The 17,956-nt window shown below is 46.4% G+C and overlaps 1 protein-coding gene across 4 annotated transcripts in view; it reads right to left on the reverse strand.

The window, feature by feature from the left end:
• Positions 1-5,722: 5,722 nt before the first annotated feature.
• The window catches only part of PPP6R1 (protein phosphatase 6 regulatory subunit 1), a 58,722-nt gene continuing 46,488 nt past the window's right edge, over positions 5,723-17,956 (reverse strand). For 3 of the 4 annotated variants that reach the window (XM_063138383.1, XM_063138381.1, XM_063138382.1), the window contains exons 19-23: positions 17,650-17,824; positions 17,300-17,382; positions 14,173-14,269; positions 11,150-11,278; positions 5,723-8,519 (exon numbers count right to left, since the gene is read on the reverse strand). In XM_063138383.1, coding sequence (XP_062994453.1) covers positions 8,516-8,519; positions 11,150-11,278; positions 14,173-14,269; positions 17,300-17,382; positions 17,650-17,824 — 488 coding nt within the window. In that variant the 3' untranslated portion in view covers positions 5,723-8,515. The remainder of the gene's footprint in view (positions 8,520-11,149; positions 11,279-14,172; positions 14,270-17,299; positions 17,383-17,649; positions 17,825-17,956) is intronic. The other variant, XM_063138384.1, reaches the window with a different exon arrangement.

Here is a 17,956-nt window from a genome sequence, read left to right on the forward strand (position 1 = left end):
CCAGGGAGAGAAATAAGAGGTGGGAAGCTCGCCCATCGAAAGGAATGTCAGGCACCAAGGGAGGGTGAAGCAGGAAAGTTTCTGCCAAGTAGGCAAGGTGGAACAGGAATGTCCCAGGGGACATTGCGAGGCAGGGGGTGGGGAACCAGGGAGGGAGTGGTGGACAGGGATTAGTTAAAGACATTGGTATGCGTGGCAGGAAGGTCCCAGGATTCATTACCAAGGGAATCATGTGATAATGGAGTTTGCAAAGTCAATAGTCTCTCTCACCCATCTGGACATGTCAAGAAAACAGGGAGGAGGATCAGCTGTGACGATCTGAGCAAGCAACCAATTATTTGCATACAATGTTTCCCCCCTGTATAAAATGAAACGTAAACTTCTGTTCCAGGCCTTTTCCCTTACATTGACAAGGGAGAGGGACCTTTGTACAAAGAGATTTTTAGTACCTGAGGTGGAAATAAACTTTCCTTTTGAAACTGCCTCCGGATGCCTTTTTATTTGATTTAATTGGGCTGTAATCCACAATTTTTCTAACATTGCCACATTTGAATGCATGTCCTACCATCTTCGGTTTCACCTGGATGCTTTAGACAGCTTTTATATTTGAAACAGAAGTGTTGAATCTCTTTTCTTCTTTTGGTTATTGTGAACGGATACGCTTTCTTCTGCTGTGTTCTTTTTACTGTCTGCCCCCCCTCTTCTTTTTTTGTTATAATTCCAAATTATAGATATAAGATACACAGATGTGTATCATAGCACATGCTTTGCATTCAGAAGGTCCCAGGTTCAACCCCCCAGAATTTCCAAATAGGGTTAGACTCCTGTCTGAAATGGTGGAGCCCTCCTGCCAGCCCAGCGTCAACAATACTAAGCTAAAAGGTAAAGAACTCTCTTATGCTCCAAATCCAGTAGCAGAAGACCTGCAGTCCTAAGCTGCAACATGGGACTTTCTTATAAAACACATTAACAGCACAATCTTATGCACATTCAGACAGGAAAAAAAGTCCTACAACTTTCCCCAGCATTACCTAGGACTTTTATCTGCCTAAAATCCAAAGATGCTGCTATGTATTTTACCATCTTAAGCAATCCCTTGATATACCACAAATGAAGGACTCACAGGGGTAGTTTTCTGTAGAATGTTCTAAACAAGAGTTTTTTTTAAAAAAAAAAACAAATAAATACAACCTGGATCTTACTTGCGTTTGTGTTACAGCAGTGGGACCCTCTGACATCTTGCACTGCAGGATTCTTAGCAGCTCGTTAAAGAGGAGAGAAAAATGGAAAAGGGGGAAAAAAAACTTGCTCTCCTGTCAAAGGCAGGACAAGAACTGGAAGACTATCTCATAGAATCTTAGAATAGTAGAGTTGGAAGGGGCCTATAAGGCCATCAAGTCCAACCCCCTGCTCAACTCCACCCAGGTATGTGGTCATTAGGGGTAGTCCTGTAGCTCAGCAGCAGACCACATACTTTATATGCAAAATGTCCCAGCTTTCATACATAGTACCTACAAGCAGGGCGGGGAAAAGTTCCTGCCTAAATCTCTGGAAAGCTCCTGCCAGACGGTGTGGGTGATACTGATTTAAATAGACCAATGGCCTGAATCTACTTTCAATGAACAAAAAAATGACAATTTACACACATAAAGTTAAAGCTGCAGTTTGCAATCAAGCACTTTAAACAACAAATCCTCCCTAAGGAGGCAAAAAGTGCAGGTGAAATCCTCATCCTCCCAAAGCAGATAAAGCATGTGGCCAGGATGGAGAATACGGCATGGAAAGATGGCTTTGGGGTTGTGAAAAACTAATGATGAACAACTTAGGGCCACCTCCTCTTTTTATAGTTGCCTTCTCCAACCTTGTGTGCTCCAGATGTGTTGGACTGCTGATGGGAATTGCTGTCCAGCACATCTGGAGGGCACCAAGTTGGGGAAGCATGGACTTCAACTGGTTCAAGCCAGAGAGCCACCTCAGACTCCCAACCTGCAACATGAGACCCACTTTCACAATTTTCTCCGTGCCCAAAATGGTGGCAAAAGCTTTGCCGTTGGACTGATCTCGCGACCCACTTTTGGGTCACAACCCACCAGTTGAAGACCACTGTTCTAGAGCATTCTCTTTTTCAGAATTAGGATAGAACACATGCAACCCACAATGGTACTCCAAAAAGATGTACCATTTTAAACAGACAATCTTAAACCAAATGAGGAGTATACGGTCTCCAAATGTTGTGTTCTTTCTGATAATAATATACCAAGGCTGAAATCCTATACCCACTTACTTGGATGTATGCCCCATTATACTCTGTGGGGCTTACTTCTGAGTAGACACATATATGTCTACACTGTACATGAAAGGGAAATCTGTCATAACCAATGGTACCTTAAAATGTGCTTTGTACTGAAATGTATAAGAATAAAACACTAATAATTAATAAAATAGGAAAAATGTTTTCTTTAGGGTTTATCATTCCCTTCTACCACATGTAAGCTGTGCCTGTGGTTTCTGTATCACTGTTTTTAAAATTGGTATCATTGTACCTCTTTTTCAGCTAGTCTGCAGTCCTATATCTACTTACCTGGGACTGAGCACCATTGAATGTAATGGGACTTGCTCCGGAGTAGACATCTATAGGATTGCTTGGTTAATCTCGTACCACAATCGCCCACTCCCACCAACCCATCAAGCAGCTTGGAAAGAGGTGTGTAAGGAGAGTCGTTCTCATGCACCAGTTTCCCAGCAGAATTGGACCCTCTCCACGCCAGCCCACTGGTAGCTGTTTAGTGGAGCGCCTGAAGAAGCTGGAAACAGGATGGGCTAGGCAAAGGCTGGTCTTTCACTTTCTCATCCACATTCTCAACAATGCGAAAGACTATCAATCGTTTTTGAGGTTCAGGTGGAAAATTTCATGGGGAATTTGAGAAATCGGAAGAGATCTTGAAGCTATCATGCTTGCTGCTGCCATCTTTGTTTTCCCAAACTGAACTTCAGCGCATTCAAAGGCGCACTATGAGGGAAAAACATGGATTCCTCTCCACCAAAAAAAAAAAAAAAGGGAAAAAAAAGCCAAACTGTTTTGTCCCTGGTGTCCTACTATTTCTGATTTAAAAAAAAAAAAACTGCTCGCTTTTAAACTGGTTAGTTTGCATTTGTCTTGATTTTGCCTCTCTCAGGGACTTTGAGGACAGTTTGGAGGTGGTGCCCATAACTTTTCTCTTCTTCCTAATCAAGGTAGTGAGTTGTCTTTGCTTTTACCTCTTCTTTCACCCTTTCAGAGAGAAAAAAACCCTGAATAAAACTCTACTAGTTGGCATGGCATCCATGGCTTGCTGTTGACAGACTTTTGTTAGGTATTCCAGGCTTCAGATTAGGAGTTTCCTTGCGTGTGCATTCAGAGATAATTGTAGAGTTTAAAATGTGGTCGATCCTAATCCACCCACATTCTCACAAAACAACGAATGAGTAGGAAACAGACAATATATACATCTTCTATTTTATCCTCTAATTTCACTTTTCTGAAAAAAAATTAAAAAGTCCTGAAGGAAATCACCCCCACCAAGTTCTTTGTTACTGCTCCCTCCATGCCACTAATCAGAGGCTTCTAAATATTTATGCAAAATAAAAATTGCAAGACTAAAGTTACTTGTGAGTAAGCCCACCAGAACACAATGGGCTATGGCTAAGGACTCCCTTCAGTAGAACTTGAGTCCTCCCTGCTTACATTAAGTTGTTTTGTGGGCTGGGTGGGTTTGAATCTACTGGGAAATTGGAGTGTAAGTCCTCCTCATGCGCTGGTTTCCCAGTAGTATCAGAGAGGACCCCCCCTCCCTACCACCAGCAGATTCCACCACCACCCCCATGAACCCAACAAATAGCATCAACATTTCTTTCTCGGCCAGTAATAGTGAGGTACTGTAAGTGGTTTTATCCCCCTTGGGTTTATAGTTAGTCCCACTATCATTACATGTAAAAATAATAATCTTATTTTAAAGACTTAATGAACTGGAATTTACAAAAATAATAATAATCCCACCAACTCCAATACAATAGGAAGCCTTCACTATTTTTGGTGAAAATATTCAGGTTTCTTCAGGAATTGTGACTACAAAATGGTCACCAACATTTCCCCCCAAAGTCACTTTTGACAAAGGGAAAATTTGGGTTGGTTTTTTTTTGTGTGTGTGGGGAGGGGACTTTTTGTCTTTAAATTTATCTTTCTCCCTCATCATTTCACCAATCGCCCTGCAAATTTCTGAGTATGTACAATGAACACTTCTTTCTGGCACCTGAAAATTGCAGAATGATTGTTCAACCGGCTTCAGTTTTATTAAAGTTCAAACGACCCACCCGCTCTGATCATCGTTTAACAGGGTGGAATGCTCAATTTACTGACTGTCCTTAACATTATCGTCCCTGCTGTTGGTTATAATAGAGCATCTTCTTATATTCCTTACTAACGAATGGACCTGGCTGGGAATAGCCCTCCGTTTAATACAGGGAAGCCTTCAAGCAAAGCAACACATCTGTCAGACCTGGACGCATTGCACTGGGCAGCCATGCAACTATCTTTCAGACTACTCTCTCCTCGAATTCAACATCTCGACTGCAAAGCTTTGTGTTGGTTGGAGATGACTGCCACCTAGTGACTAAAGCTAGAGCTGCAGGCTTCAAAAGCACGTATTTAAATTCATTAAAACAAACTCATGTTGAAACCCCAATAACCCCAAGCTGTACAGCCCTAAGTTCCCCTTAATATGCATGCCACATTTCAGGCGACTTTAGAACTATGGTGCTGACAGACACAAATCCTCTTGGAAATGTGTTGCTGACAAGACACAAATCCTCTGGAAACCACAGTCTGACAGACACAAATCCTCTTATGGTGAGAGATGATTCACCCTGGGTCCAAAGCCCAATGGGAGGGGTCACTTTCGCCCAGGTGCCCTTCTGCAGCCAAAGAATTCTGGGAAGAGTAGAGGGTTCCTGGTTTCAGTCCAATTGACTCCGGGCTCTGACATACAGTCCCAGGAGGCTATCGCCCTCTCCCTTTTCTGGCAGTGCCACAGAATTCATCCAAGACCACGGCTCTTGGAGCCAAGAGCAAGTGATTCATTGATCAGGCCTCTGGTTAGCCTCCCCTTGCTGTGATGTTCCTCCTGGCAGGCAGAGGGTGTCATCTCCCAGTGACCCTTGGACTCCTGACCACTGGTCTGGGAGATGATGCCCCCTGCCTGCCAGGAGGAACATCACAGCAAGGGGAGGCTAACCTGGACCCACACATGAGCCAGAGAAATAGCCGTTATGGGGATCTTGCTCAGTCCATCCCAGCTGGAAAGAACACCTATTAGAACAGAGACCATCCTGGCCTGATGTGCCAGAGAATGAGCTGCTCCTCCAATGCTTGCTTTCCTCTTCCCTCCCCTCGCCTTTCCTTTTGTATTGTGCCTATTGTGAGTCTGACGCCAATATCTGTGCAGCGCTTAAAAATGGTAGCCCAGGCTGCTCCTTGCTCTGTTTTCTACTTGCAGGGAGTTCTTTACATGGGGGAGCATTCAAAAGTGGGACCTTCACAACCTCACCCAGCAGCACATGTAAAAAAAGAAAAAAGAAAGAAAAAGCTTAAGAGCAATGCAGAAGCAGCAGCTTTGACGACAGAGAGTAGGGAAGACGGCAGCCAAGGAGCTACCGCTGTGCAGAAAACAAAACGGAGAAAAACCTATTATGGCCATAGAATCTCTTTATTCAAACAGAACACACACGTACACACACAGGGAAAAAAGGGGAAAAAAATACCGAAATGGCATGACGCAGACGACGCGAAAGGCCAATTCTGTCTTGTGTTTTAAGAGCTTTCAAGAAATATTGCCACTTATATTGGAGTGGGAAGGGAGAGACAGGAGGGGGGTTATAACTCTTCTGGCCACCTGCAAGTAAAGAGGTGGAGTGGAGGGGAAGGAGGCTTAGTGCTTATGCAAGGGAAAGATCCCCCCACTATGACTTCTCTTCCTACCACCCCTTGATATTCAAAGACTGACCCTCCACAAACCCTGGTATTCAATCTTCTTGCCACCCCCACAGGCACTGGCATCACCTACCCTCCAGATCCCAAGGCATTCTCGGCTGAGCCTTTGCAGTGCTCTTGTCCTGATTCTGTTTGTCAGAGGCAAGGATGAGGCAGTGATTTTATTTTTATTTTTAAACACTATAAAAGGAGCTACAGAAAGTCCAAAAGATGTCAACAGCTTGGGGCGGGAGGTCAGAAGAAGAGGGAGAAAAAGCAATAATTCTGGGGCCTTTGGTGGAGAATGCTGTAGGAGTTGGCAGGGGGTAGGTCCCGGAGGGATGGGAACGAGAGCTCCTTGGCCCCCTTCAAGGATGGGTGTGGGGAAGTCTTTTTTGGAGCAAGAATTATGGAGGAGTGAGGCTGAAAGTCTGGTCCCCTGGATGCTCTACAAGGGTCATTTGGGCCTTGTGACTTGGGAGCAAGAACTCTGGAGGAGAGTTTGTTTTTTAGTAAGTTAAAAAATGTGTGTGTGTGTCCCCCTCCCCTGCACAACCCAAGCAATTCTGGGATTTGATGGAAGTGTGTGTGTGCGGGAGGGGGGAGAATACGCTGGGATCTGAAGTTAATTTCTAGGATATATACTGGAGGCAAGTACAAGGAATTCTTCCACTTTCTGCAAGACAGTTCTCCCAAATGGAAGCCCTCCCTTTCCCCCCAATGATCTCTGAAGAACTCAATTTTTTGGATCCCAGATGTGGCGTACGTTTAGGGAGACAAAGTACTTGCTGCAGGAAAGAACAGCAGGTGAACAGGCCAAAAGGGAGTCACACCAACAACACTTTTATCTGTCAAAGTGCAGTTGGCGTCTCTTCTATCAGCAATACTGAAACTGGAGGGGGAGCCTGTCAAAACACGCCAGTGCAGGAGACATACAGAACTTCCCTGCTGTCTCCAGAAGAAACCGGTGGGCTTTTCCAAATCATGGATGCGCCACTTGGGGTGAAGGGTCATCTCCTAGGCCAAAGGGCATCTATGCCCCTTGCAGAAAGGGTATGTGGTCGTTCCCCACCTCCCCCGATGCATTTGCAAGAACCGTTGCCATGGGAGGGAGCATGCAAAGGACAGGCTATTGTGCTTCTCCTGCCCCGGACACCAATACAGCCGATACTTGGGTCTGTGGGAAAGACTTCCTACCAAGCCCTTTAACAGGTTACCCCAAAAAGGCGCCGGGGGGGGGGGGAATGCATGGCGGAAGCAGAACCCACCGGGAGGAAAATAGGAAAAGGTCAAGCTTAAATCCCAGTGAGTTCCTGAACATACATTGGGGGCAGAGAGATGAAGATGACAATAACTTTTGGAAGGATTAATCCAGATTTCACATTGGCATACGTACAAAACGCCCCCAAATATATCTCACTGAGTAGACTGGTTGTAGCCCCACTCTCCCAAGTGATGGGCAGTTCTGGGATGGGATGGGATGGGGTGGGAGACAGCAACTCGTTTCAGCCAGGAGAACATGAAGGGCTGCTCAGTTTTTATCTCCTAGCCAACCCCTGCTCTCTTTGGAGATGAGCTTCAAAACAGAGACAGAGGAGCTGAGCACACGCAGGTGAAGATGCAAAAAATGGGATTTCATCCCAACGTAGAAAGGAAATTTCATACGGGCTCTGCACCTATCACCTAATCCCACACGCCTCGCTGCTGCTTTAAACGTTACGGCTCGAAGTCACGGTCTTCAGCGACGGCCGTTACAACCCGCCGGAAGCAACCCCACAAGCTGTCTTGCCCTGTGCGACGCTTCTGTTAATCCCCACTGCCTCCCCATGGACAAATTTGGAGGCAGATGCTGCAGGGATGGAGAAGAGAAAAGACGTGGCAGATTTGTGCTTGTGGGGCGGGGGGGAGCTCTATGGTCGAGAGAGACGGGTGTTCGATGGATATTCGCCTTGCCCTACGCAGTGTTACCCCATCAGAAGACGTCTAGTACAATTCAAGCGTCAATTTTAATTGCATCAAAACAGACATGTTTGCTCAGTGCAGCAGTGTGCATGTATGCGTATTGGGGGCGGGGGGGGGGGCAAGGCATTGTGCCGAAGTAGGGGGGAGGGAGAGAGACAGAGAGAGAGAGAGAGAGAGAGAGAGAGAGAGAGAGAGAGAGAGAGAGAGAGAGAGACTGACTACCCTCCCTCCCCAAGGGATGCTGTTGCTGGGATTCGCCAACCAACGTGCCACAAGGAGGAAGATGCTTTTGCCCTTGTGTGCGCCTCCGTTCCTCTCGCGGGTGCTCGTTGGTACCAGGTCCTGATTTTCTTCAGTGATTGCTCGGGGTGAGATAGGGAGAGAGGCTGGGCCGTTTCATTGCCCCTTGCTGCTTTCTCTTCTGCCCCCCCCCCCACCTGCCCACAGGGGTGAAGGCACCGGAAGGACTGGGGACAGTCCCTGGCAAAATGGACTCGGTCGAGCAAGCAGCCGTGGTCCTTCCCCAGCGACGAGACCCACTGAGAGGCTTTATCTGGGGAGGGAAAAGAAGGGAAAGAAGTATGTTAACTTTTTTGTCTATAGCTTATATAGCATGTTAAGGAGGGGATGTGGGCGCTCCACATACGTACATGAAGGAAGGAGTGCTACACGATTTGGGAGTTTTGCACCTTAAAGTAGAAGTTAGCATTCCCTTTTTGATAATAAAAGCAACCCCTGCCCCCAAGTTTCTGGTCCTCACGGCTACAGAGGAAATTTTTGGCACCAAAGCGCCTTAGAATGACCAGGAGGATGGAACATCTCTCTTACAAAGAAAAAGGCTTAAACCATTTGCTCTCAAAACACTATCCAATGAAATTTAAGGAAACACAGAAGAAAGCACTTAAAATTACAAATTCCTTGCCACAGGAAACAGTGAAAGCCACTAGTGACAACCACTAGTATAAATGGCTTTTAAATGGAGAATGGACATTATTACTTTTAATTATGAGCACTGCTAGGAAAGGGATGGAGGGGGTTAGCCTTTGTTATGTAACTCAACACAGATTCCAATTATACAGGGAGGGATAGAAATGTGTTAATAAATAAATGTGGCAAAATATGTGATTTCTATCCCCGCTCAAGGAAAGCGTTGACAGGATTCAGTTTCAGACTCCAAATTGTCTGAAGCAAGCAAACTTAATCCCCAAGAAGATAAAAGGCTCTAAGAGCAGACGGTATACTTGGCAGGGGGTGGGAATTTCCAGCTGATTCATCCCTTTTGGGAAGAAACTAAGCAAACAATAAAAAGAAATTAAAGGGTATTATACATAATACCAACACTGTTTTTCTTGGCTATTTAAAATAGCTTGTCTCAGAAGCAAATCTTGGTCTACAAGCCTGTTCATCTTAACTAAACAAACTTGCTGCTCACTGGGAGACAGGAAGAACTAGACCTTCTTTCAGATTGGTATGGATGCATTTGGGGAAAACCTGCATTCCCTCTCACCCCTATTCCTTTTGTTCCCTGGCAGTAGTGCGCTTCGGATACAGGCCTTCCTGCCCAGTGTACGCTATGTCACAGCAGTGCTCATTTGCAGTAGTGCATTAATGGTATTCCATAATTGTGACCCCCAGGCTTCGGGTAATTGGTGCTTTCTGCTGTTCCTTATTTTTAAGTTCCACCATGTCACAGTAATGATGGAGCACTTTTGGAAGATAGGGCAACTGGTGCTACATGATGTGCTCCTTGTTTTCAAGTTGTAATATGTGGCAGTAGCATGGTTTTCATTGGAGGTCCGACTGGCGCCGACGCTGGCTTCGTTTTGATCCCAAGTTATGGCTTTTTATCAAAGCCTTTGAGGGCTAAATTCTCCATGGCTGCACATAGTTTTAATCGTTTTAAATTATTTCGCTTTAAAAAAAGTCTACTGGTTTGAAGTTGTGAATGATTTAATACAGTTTTGGCTGTGCATATTATTTATTTATATTGTTCTGATTATATCTGTATGCTGCCAGGAGACCCCAATGATATAGGGCGGGATACAAATGTTTTAATAAATCAAAAAACATAAAAATTGGCTAACTTTACCTGGCCGCTAGGCAGACCTGGGAAACAGATCTGCCAACAAGAGCAGAGTCTCGGCAGCATTTTTGACTGCTCTTGCCAAGCGACTCTTTAAACCGCTCTATAAGCCGCTGTGGAGCGCCAGACGACACGACAAGCCATGGTGGTTTAAATAAACCTCTCTGCAGGCCATGGCTTATCGGGGTGGCAAATTTTGGCTATGTAAGCCACCATGGTTGGGGAAAACCACTTGAAGACAATACAATGAGCCACAGCGGTTTATAAGCTACTGTGAGTAGCTTATAACCCACCATGGCTTATCGTGACATGCAAAGCCAGTCAATGTGTTATTTTTCTGGGAAAAAAGTGGGAGGGGTTGGGCCCCTCAGTGGGCATGAAGAAAGGTGTCTGGGTGGGTGTACTGATGACCAGGAGCACTGTGCTGCCTACCCCAAGTGCCAGCGCAAAGCTTCCACCACTGTTTCATCCTTCCGCAAATGCCAAATCCAATACTCTTGATTCCACAAGCCATTTCACAACTCAATATAATTAGACTCAACTAGGTGGTGCTTGCATTCGTTGTTGTGGTAGAACAACTGCTAGTGGAACGACGCTATATCTTGCTTGCCTAATACTGGTTACAATCCAAAGAGGAAATAGGTTTCAAAGGGTAAATAAATAAATAAATAGATGCTTTCTTGTAAAACGTTATCTAGAAAGAAAGCCTCTGTTCAGAGGCAACATAGCTCTGGTTATTAGGTTATGGAGACATACAACAGGGAATGGCTGGCTAACTCCACCAGCCCCCGCTTGGGATCTGTCCATGCTGGAAGAAAGGGCGCTGGACTAGAGAGAATTTTGGTCTGATTCTTGCAACCTTTTGGGTCACTGAAAAATGGAGGAGATGAAACCTAAAGAGAATGGTAGGATTAGAAGGAAAAGGCAGAAGACAGGGTTTGTGGGAGAATCTCACATTACCGTCTGACCAAAGGACGCCCAGAAACCGCTGCGTAGCTCCCTCCTCCAGTTACCATCCTTCTTACACCCTTGCAGAGATGAATGGTCAAGAAGACATCCACCTGTCATGATACCCCTGCTCCTGCTCCCCAATGCCTCACCTGGCCACCGGTGGTTGCTGCTGCTGCTGCTGCTCTGTCTGTGGGGAGCTATGCTCAGGTCGTGGAGCCTCTGTCGTCCCCTGAAGCGGTTGGGCGGAATCAGAGGTAGATGGGGGAGGTTCTACTGTGCTGTGGAGGATAGTGGGGCAGAGGGGGTGGGGAAGAGAGAGAGAAGAGAAATGCATGCAACTGATTAAGGGACAGGAATGACCAGCGCCTCCCAATCTCTGGCCTTGTCGTGCCACATAAAATGCACACATATGTATCGGATTTGGAATAACACACACCTTTCATACTGTGGCCCTCAAGATGTTTTGGCCTTACAGTTGCCACCAGCCCGCGCCAGCATAGCCAAAGGTGAGCAGATATGGGAGCTGCAGGCCAAAAGATCCAGAGGGCCACAAATTGCCCATACCTGCTCTATCTATTACTAGTCAAGTGTCAATTGCCTTAGCAATTGCCTTAGCATAGAAGTTAATGTTTTCCAATGGCTAAGTCTCGGACATTGTTGAAGTGTCAACCATCACTGCTCCATCTTGAAACTGGGGAGGAGGCATACTTTCCCGTGCATTCGTTTTCCTGGAGTGCAGGCCTTTACACATCTGTCACATTTATTCTTTGTTTAGGTTATTTTAAGCTGCTTCTAAAGTCAAATAATTCTCAAAAGTGGGATACAATTCAAAATCAACCATACAAGGTACACACAATAAAACAGGAGGAGGACAAGATAAAAATCAGAGCCAGCATTAACAACAGAACAAAAGAGACCCTGCCTCCATGCAAAATATCATGCTTGAAGAATAAGGTTTTAAAATCAACTGCTTAAAGGGCCAGATCTATTGCACTGTGTTAGGAAACTGATTCCAAAGCTTAGGAGACGCAGCTATTCAGCAGAAGCCACCAACCTAACAGATGATACAACCACAAAAAGACTCCTATTGCCCCAGATTTTACAGCTGGAAAGAATCATATGGAAGGTGGCAAGGATCTTGGGCCCACTGTAAAAAGGGCTTTAGGAGGGCAAACAGCAGCACCTTGAATTTAGTCCAAAAGGAAGGAAGATGGCAACGTGAGAGCCAGCGTTTCTTTTGAGCACGGCAGTTTATCTATTTTTTAGTATTTTAACCGCTTGAACTGTTTTAACGCTATCAAACCTTTGCACTGTACTTAGTTGCCATAATGGGCTGAGTCTGAGCGTGAAGTTTTGTATGTCCCTTTACGGACAATTATTACAGCTGAAGGTCTTTATCTGCCTTAACGGCAGAGCGCCCACGTTCATAGCGGGAGTCTCCTCTGGCCTTTGGTGTCTTATTTGCTGCTCTGGCCTTGAGACTTTGTTTTTATTTTTCAAACTTCATTTAGGTAAATCTCTGTCCTTGCTAATTTTTAAACAATTTCGGCCAGTCTTTGCTACTATATTAAGGGACAAACTTCCTGTTCCTCGGCACAGAGAGCCGAGCGACAAGAAGGAGTAGAGAGCTATTGCTCTGTCAGACGCAGGAAGCAACTTACTTACCAGGACCCACAAAGGTGACGGTGACTGAGGGCCTGGAATTTGACTGTGGCATCTTGGGCCCTTGGGAGTTAAAAGAGGACTAAGCCAGAGCCAAGTGCCATTTCCCCGGAGGCAGGCCTGGTGGCTGTAGCCCTGGACTGAGGTTTATTGAGCATGATTTACAGCTCTGGTGAGAAAGTCACTGGGACTGTTCAGGCAACACGCTAAGCCATATAGAAGAGCAACTGCTGAACTCATTTTCTGCTCTTCCAGGCAAAGAACGAGATGCTATTGTGGACAGGATGGCTGAGTTGCACAACAAACTTCTTACTCTTAGGAAATTAACAGCTCCTATTACACCCAAGTCAACTTTGGTTAGACAGGCGATTTAAGCATTTGAACCTTTGAGTCTTAAAGAAAGAGCGCGCTCTAATCTGGCGATGAAAGCAACAGATTACAATATTCAAATCAGCAGGCTTGAAATCAGAAGATTGGCAAGTCCGTATGTTATCTGGAGGATTTAGAATTAGGATCTCAAACTTTGAATAACAATCCAGCGGTAGAACCCAGAACAGTTAAGGCAGCATCACAGAAGCAAAACGGCAGCATATTTATTGACAATGACGGGGAATTAGATAGAATCCAAAGTTCGGACCGCCGGGATAGAGAGCAGAGCCCTCGAAGGGATCAGAAAAAAATTACTGCAGGAAATATATAAAAGGCCACAAGATCGTGCCGGACCAAGCTACACATTGTCATCACCAGATTCCTTCCTCTCCCCTCCCAGCTTGATGGAGGCAACCCCCTCCACCCTACAGCAGCTAGAGAACATCCCCACGTCACCTCCCACTTTCCTGGGAGAAACGGAGGTGAGGAGAGGGCCAGCCTCCGCAGGGTGGCAGCCAAGCTGCCGCCGCCAATGACGCCGCTTGCCCGGCTTCCTTGTTTTGGAGCATGAAAAGGCGAGATGAGCGGCTTGCTGCTTTGGCCCTGCATGGTGCTGGCACCCGGGAAGCCTTGGCCCCGTGGCGCTGCCAAAACACCCCAGCTTTCCCTTCCTAACCTTGGAGCTGGAGAGAAGCAGGGATTGCCCTGGAGCTGCCGGGACGATCCTTCCCCTGCCCCCCTCCGTGTTTGCAGCTTCAAGGGTTTGGAGGATGGCTGGTGGCTTGCCATGGCCATGGGGGAAGGCAGCGCCACACTTGCCATGGAGACGGTGGCAAGCCTCAGTGTCAAAGCTGGTAACATGGACCAGCCATCCCAGCCTGGTGCACTCCAGATATTGTGGATAGCAACTCCCATCAGCTCCAGCCAGCATGGCCAATGGCCAGGAATCCTGGGAACTGTAATCCGGAATACCTGGACAGCACCAACTTGGGGAAGGTTGACAAAATATCAAATTTATGCTTGTTCCCAGCCTATAGAATAATAAAATGTATATATGTTTACATGTGCGCGCACACACACACACACACACACACACACGTACTTTCAGAGGGATGAACAGCCAGCTGCCTCACACGCTTACCTGGCTACTGTTGTCACGGTGGAGGGATTTGGTGGGTCACACCCTTCTGGAGGGCCTGTGTCTGGGGTAGGAGGATCCTGTTGAACACTAGAAGCTGCTTCAAAAGGGGAGGGGGAAAGAACCATCAGAAATGGATATGCAAAGGGGATAAATGGGGGGAGGCATGCTAAGTATAGAGGGGACTCGCTGAATTTAACTGCCATCAATTGAATATCTAGAGTTGCTATATTTCTGAGCCTTTATTTGTTTATTTTTATTGCATTTATATCCTGCCTTTTTTCCTGCAAGGAACCCAAGGTGGTGTACATAATCCTTCTCTCCATTTTTATTTATCCTCACAACAACAACGAGGTAGGTTGAGCTGAGAGCCTGTGACTGGCCCAAAGTCACCCAGTGGGTTTCCATGGCTGAGTGGGGACTAGAACCCGGATCTCCCGACTCCCAGTCCGACACTCTAGCCACTACGCCACACTGGCTCTCTTTAAGCAGAACAGCCTGGAGGTTCCCCCCACCCAAGAGCTTCCTTTCCTATTCATACGGACCACACACAGATTACTATATGGATGGCCCATAGTCTTGGCATTTTAAGGAAGCCCAGAGCATTAGGTGGCATCAAACTCCCACAGCTGCACAGAAGAACATATAGAAGCCACTCTGGAGCTCTCTGTGGGTTCTGACTGGGCTGATCATCAGGAGAAATGGGAGGAGGGTGGGGGGAGAGAAAGGAAAAGCACACCCAGGGTGGTGTAAATGATAGAATTATGTGGGTGTGGGAAACTACAGTTCAAATCCCTCCCTGCCCAGGTATGAAGCTCAGCCGTGGTCAAGTGGCTCAGGCTAACCAGTTCTTGTGATGCTAGGAGGACACTCAGAGCTCCTCAAAAAGAAGAACCGAACATAGCAGTCAATTGTAAAAAAAGGCAGCAGCCCACATTTCCACCAGGGGGGGGGCACAGAACACAAACATAGCGCTCTCTCTCCAAGTAGAGATTGGATGGAGAGGAGCTTCTAGGGACATGGCCCAGTACCCCACAGCACCCCCTCTCAAAACATGGGCAATAGTATTGTTGCTGTTGCTGCCCCCTTATAGTCAATGTTTCCAAGGCAAACAGAGGTCTGCTGTGAGCAGAGTGGAAAGGAGAATAGAGGAGGAAGCGTGGAGAAACAGGCAGGCACCATGCAGCTCTCGGCCTCATTTCACATAAGTGGGGGAAACCTGGCAGGAAAGAAGGGGGGAATCCAGGGGGAAAGAAAGTGGGGGAAACTGGGGGAGGGGGGAGCCCAAATGGACAGAGCAATGGGGAAACCCTTTGCAAACCATCACCTCAGACCTCTGGTAAAACCAAAATGTTCTCCTCCTGGCAGTCTACTGAGAGGGAAGTGCATGGCAGAAAAAGTTAAACTGGGGGGGGGGCATACTTTTAGCTCCAGGCTCTGACAGATAACCCCGGAGGGAATGCAGCCCTCCAAAAAGAAAAAACAGAAAAAGAAAGGGGGGGGGTTCCCCACCCCTGATGGGAGCAGGTTGCCAAGCGACCACCCTGTGTGCCGCATCTTTTTTTGGCAAATGGAGAAAGGTAGGAAGGGGAAAAAATATGCTAACTGCAGGCCATGCAGTACCTAGGGATGGATATGTCTGTCTGTTTCACTTTCTATAATGTTGGGATTTTTCTCAGGCGTACGTTCATTCTGTCCTGTTCCTGCATCAGTTTGCAAATGCTTTTTTTGCAAACCGCCCAGAGAGCTTCGGCTATTGGGCGGTATAAAAATGTAATAAATAAATAAATAAATAAGAAATCCATACAAATATGTGTTTTTTTTGTACAAAATTTCCCCTAATGTACACAGTTTTGCAATCACTTTCTTTCAATATATGCCTTTTTTATATGCTACATTCCCCTTAAAGTACACCTCTTTGTATACATCCATTGATTAGAGAATTGCACTGCAAAATATGCTGATGTGCGAAACAAGAGAGTGCCTCCGTTCCAGTTTGCACCGTTTGGAAAGGGCTGGGCTGCTTTGTATAAAATAGTGAACCAAACTAATTTCTTCCCGGTTCAAGCAGCCACCTTGAAGGCTTTTATTCAAATCACAAGTAAAACTGTCAGCAGCCGGGTCCTATTTGTCCCTAATGTCTTACAGAAAGGACTAACCAGACTATCATCTAGTGCAGGGATGTGGAATATCTGACCCACAGAAGTGATGCATCCGGCCTACAGAGCCTGCTTGGGTTACTCTAGGGCAGCCTTCCTCAACCTGGGGCGCGCCAGATGTGTTGGACTGCATCTCCCAGAATGCCCCAGCCAGGCTGGGGCATTCTGGGAGTTGTAGTCCAACACATCTGGCGCGCCCCAGGTTGAGGAAGGCTGCTCTAGGGGGTGACGCTTGGTCACAAGCCCTGCCCCCCTAGAGGAATCCTCACTGTCACCTCTGATTGGAGAAAGGCAAATGTGTGTGTATGTGTGTGTGTGTGTGTGTGTGTGACAAAATTCACCCCCTGCTCATGTTCTGGTTCTGCACTCCGGATCTGCACAGATGTAAAGAAAGCACACAAAATGCCTTCTCAAAAAGAAAGGAAGGCACAGATCACTTGGCACAGAAGTGTATGTTGAGCATTTAGAAAATGTCTGGCTACCAGGAGGAAGGCCTTCTCTGCTGTGGCACCCTGGCTGTGGAATGAGCTCCCTAAAGAGGTTCGCCTGGCACCTACCCTATACTCTTTTAGACGCCAGGTGAAGACCTTTTTATTTTCTCAGCATTTTAACAGCCTAGCAACTTAATTTTAACTTTGCTGTTTTAAAGTTGTATTTCAAATCTGTATTAAATTCTGCGTTGCTGCTCGATTTTATCCTGGTTGTGTTTTTATATTGTATTTTATATTATGCTTTTATACTGTTTGTTTTATATTTTGAATGTTTTTTGTGGTTTTAATTTGGGCGGTATAAAACTGCAACAAATAAATATATAAAATTAAACATTGTCATGTTTCTTAGCAAGGGGAACACTACATGCTACACACACTGGCAGGTGTTGAGGAGAACGGACAAAAGTGACGGTGGGGAAACCAGTGCTGCATTCTGGATACAGACATTCCGTTTCTGAAGATCCAGAGATCCTTACTCACCTCCTGCTAGTGATACATTGCTTTGTGCCACTTCCTGAGGGAGGCTTGCAGAGGAGGCAGGGCCCACAAGTGCTTTGGAGGGACTAGTGAGTCAAAGAGATAAAACAATAAGAACAGGAGAAACAGTGCCCACAGAAGCTCCTTCCTTGCTGCCCCAGACCTGCCTACCTGAGCATAAGGCCTCTTCGATGAGATCCGAAGGCCCATCTGGTCATTCTTTATAACTTCCCCCACCCCCAGATACCTTCCTGTGCTACACACCCATCACATCTTACACCCCCACCCCCAGATACCTTCCTGTGCTACACACCCATCACATCTTACACCGGTTACGCATTCCAAGGCCTCACCTCTCTTGCTGCGTCTGGGGTTCTGTAAAGGAGGCCCAGTTCCCATCTGTGGTGGGGTGGGAGGCATCTGAATTGGGCCGGTCCCACACTGCTGCGCCCGTGTCAGCTGCCACAGGCTGTGAGGGCACCGTAGATGGTGAGGAAAGATCAGAGGGGCTGTCCACCCAGTTGGAATCTAGACAAGAACAGGTTTGCACAGGTCAGATCAAACTAATGCTATAAACCACCACCACGCACCACCCTGATTGGTGGTCATTACACGTCATTTTAGCCATTGCTCTACGGCAGGGGTGTTCAACCTTTTTAA

Source organism: Elgaria multicarinata, chromosome 11 (genome assembly GCF_023053635.1).
Source record: "Elgaria multicarinata webbii isolate HBS135686 ecotype San Diego chromosome 11, rElgMul1.1.pri, whole genome shotgun sequence".
Taxonomy (NCBI): domain Eukaryota; kingdom Metazoa; phylum Chordata; class Lepidosauria; order Squamata; family Anguidae; genus Elgaria; species Elgaria multicarinata.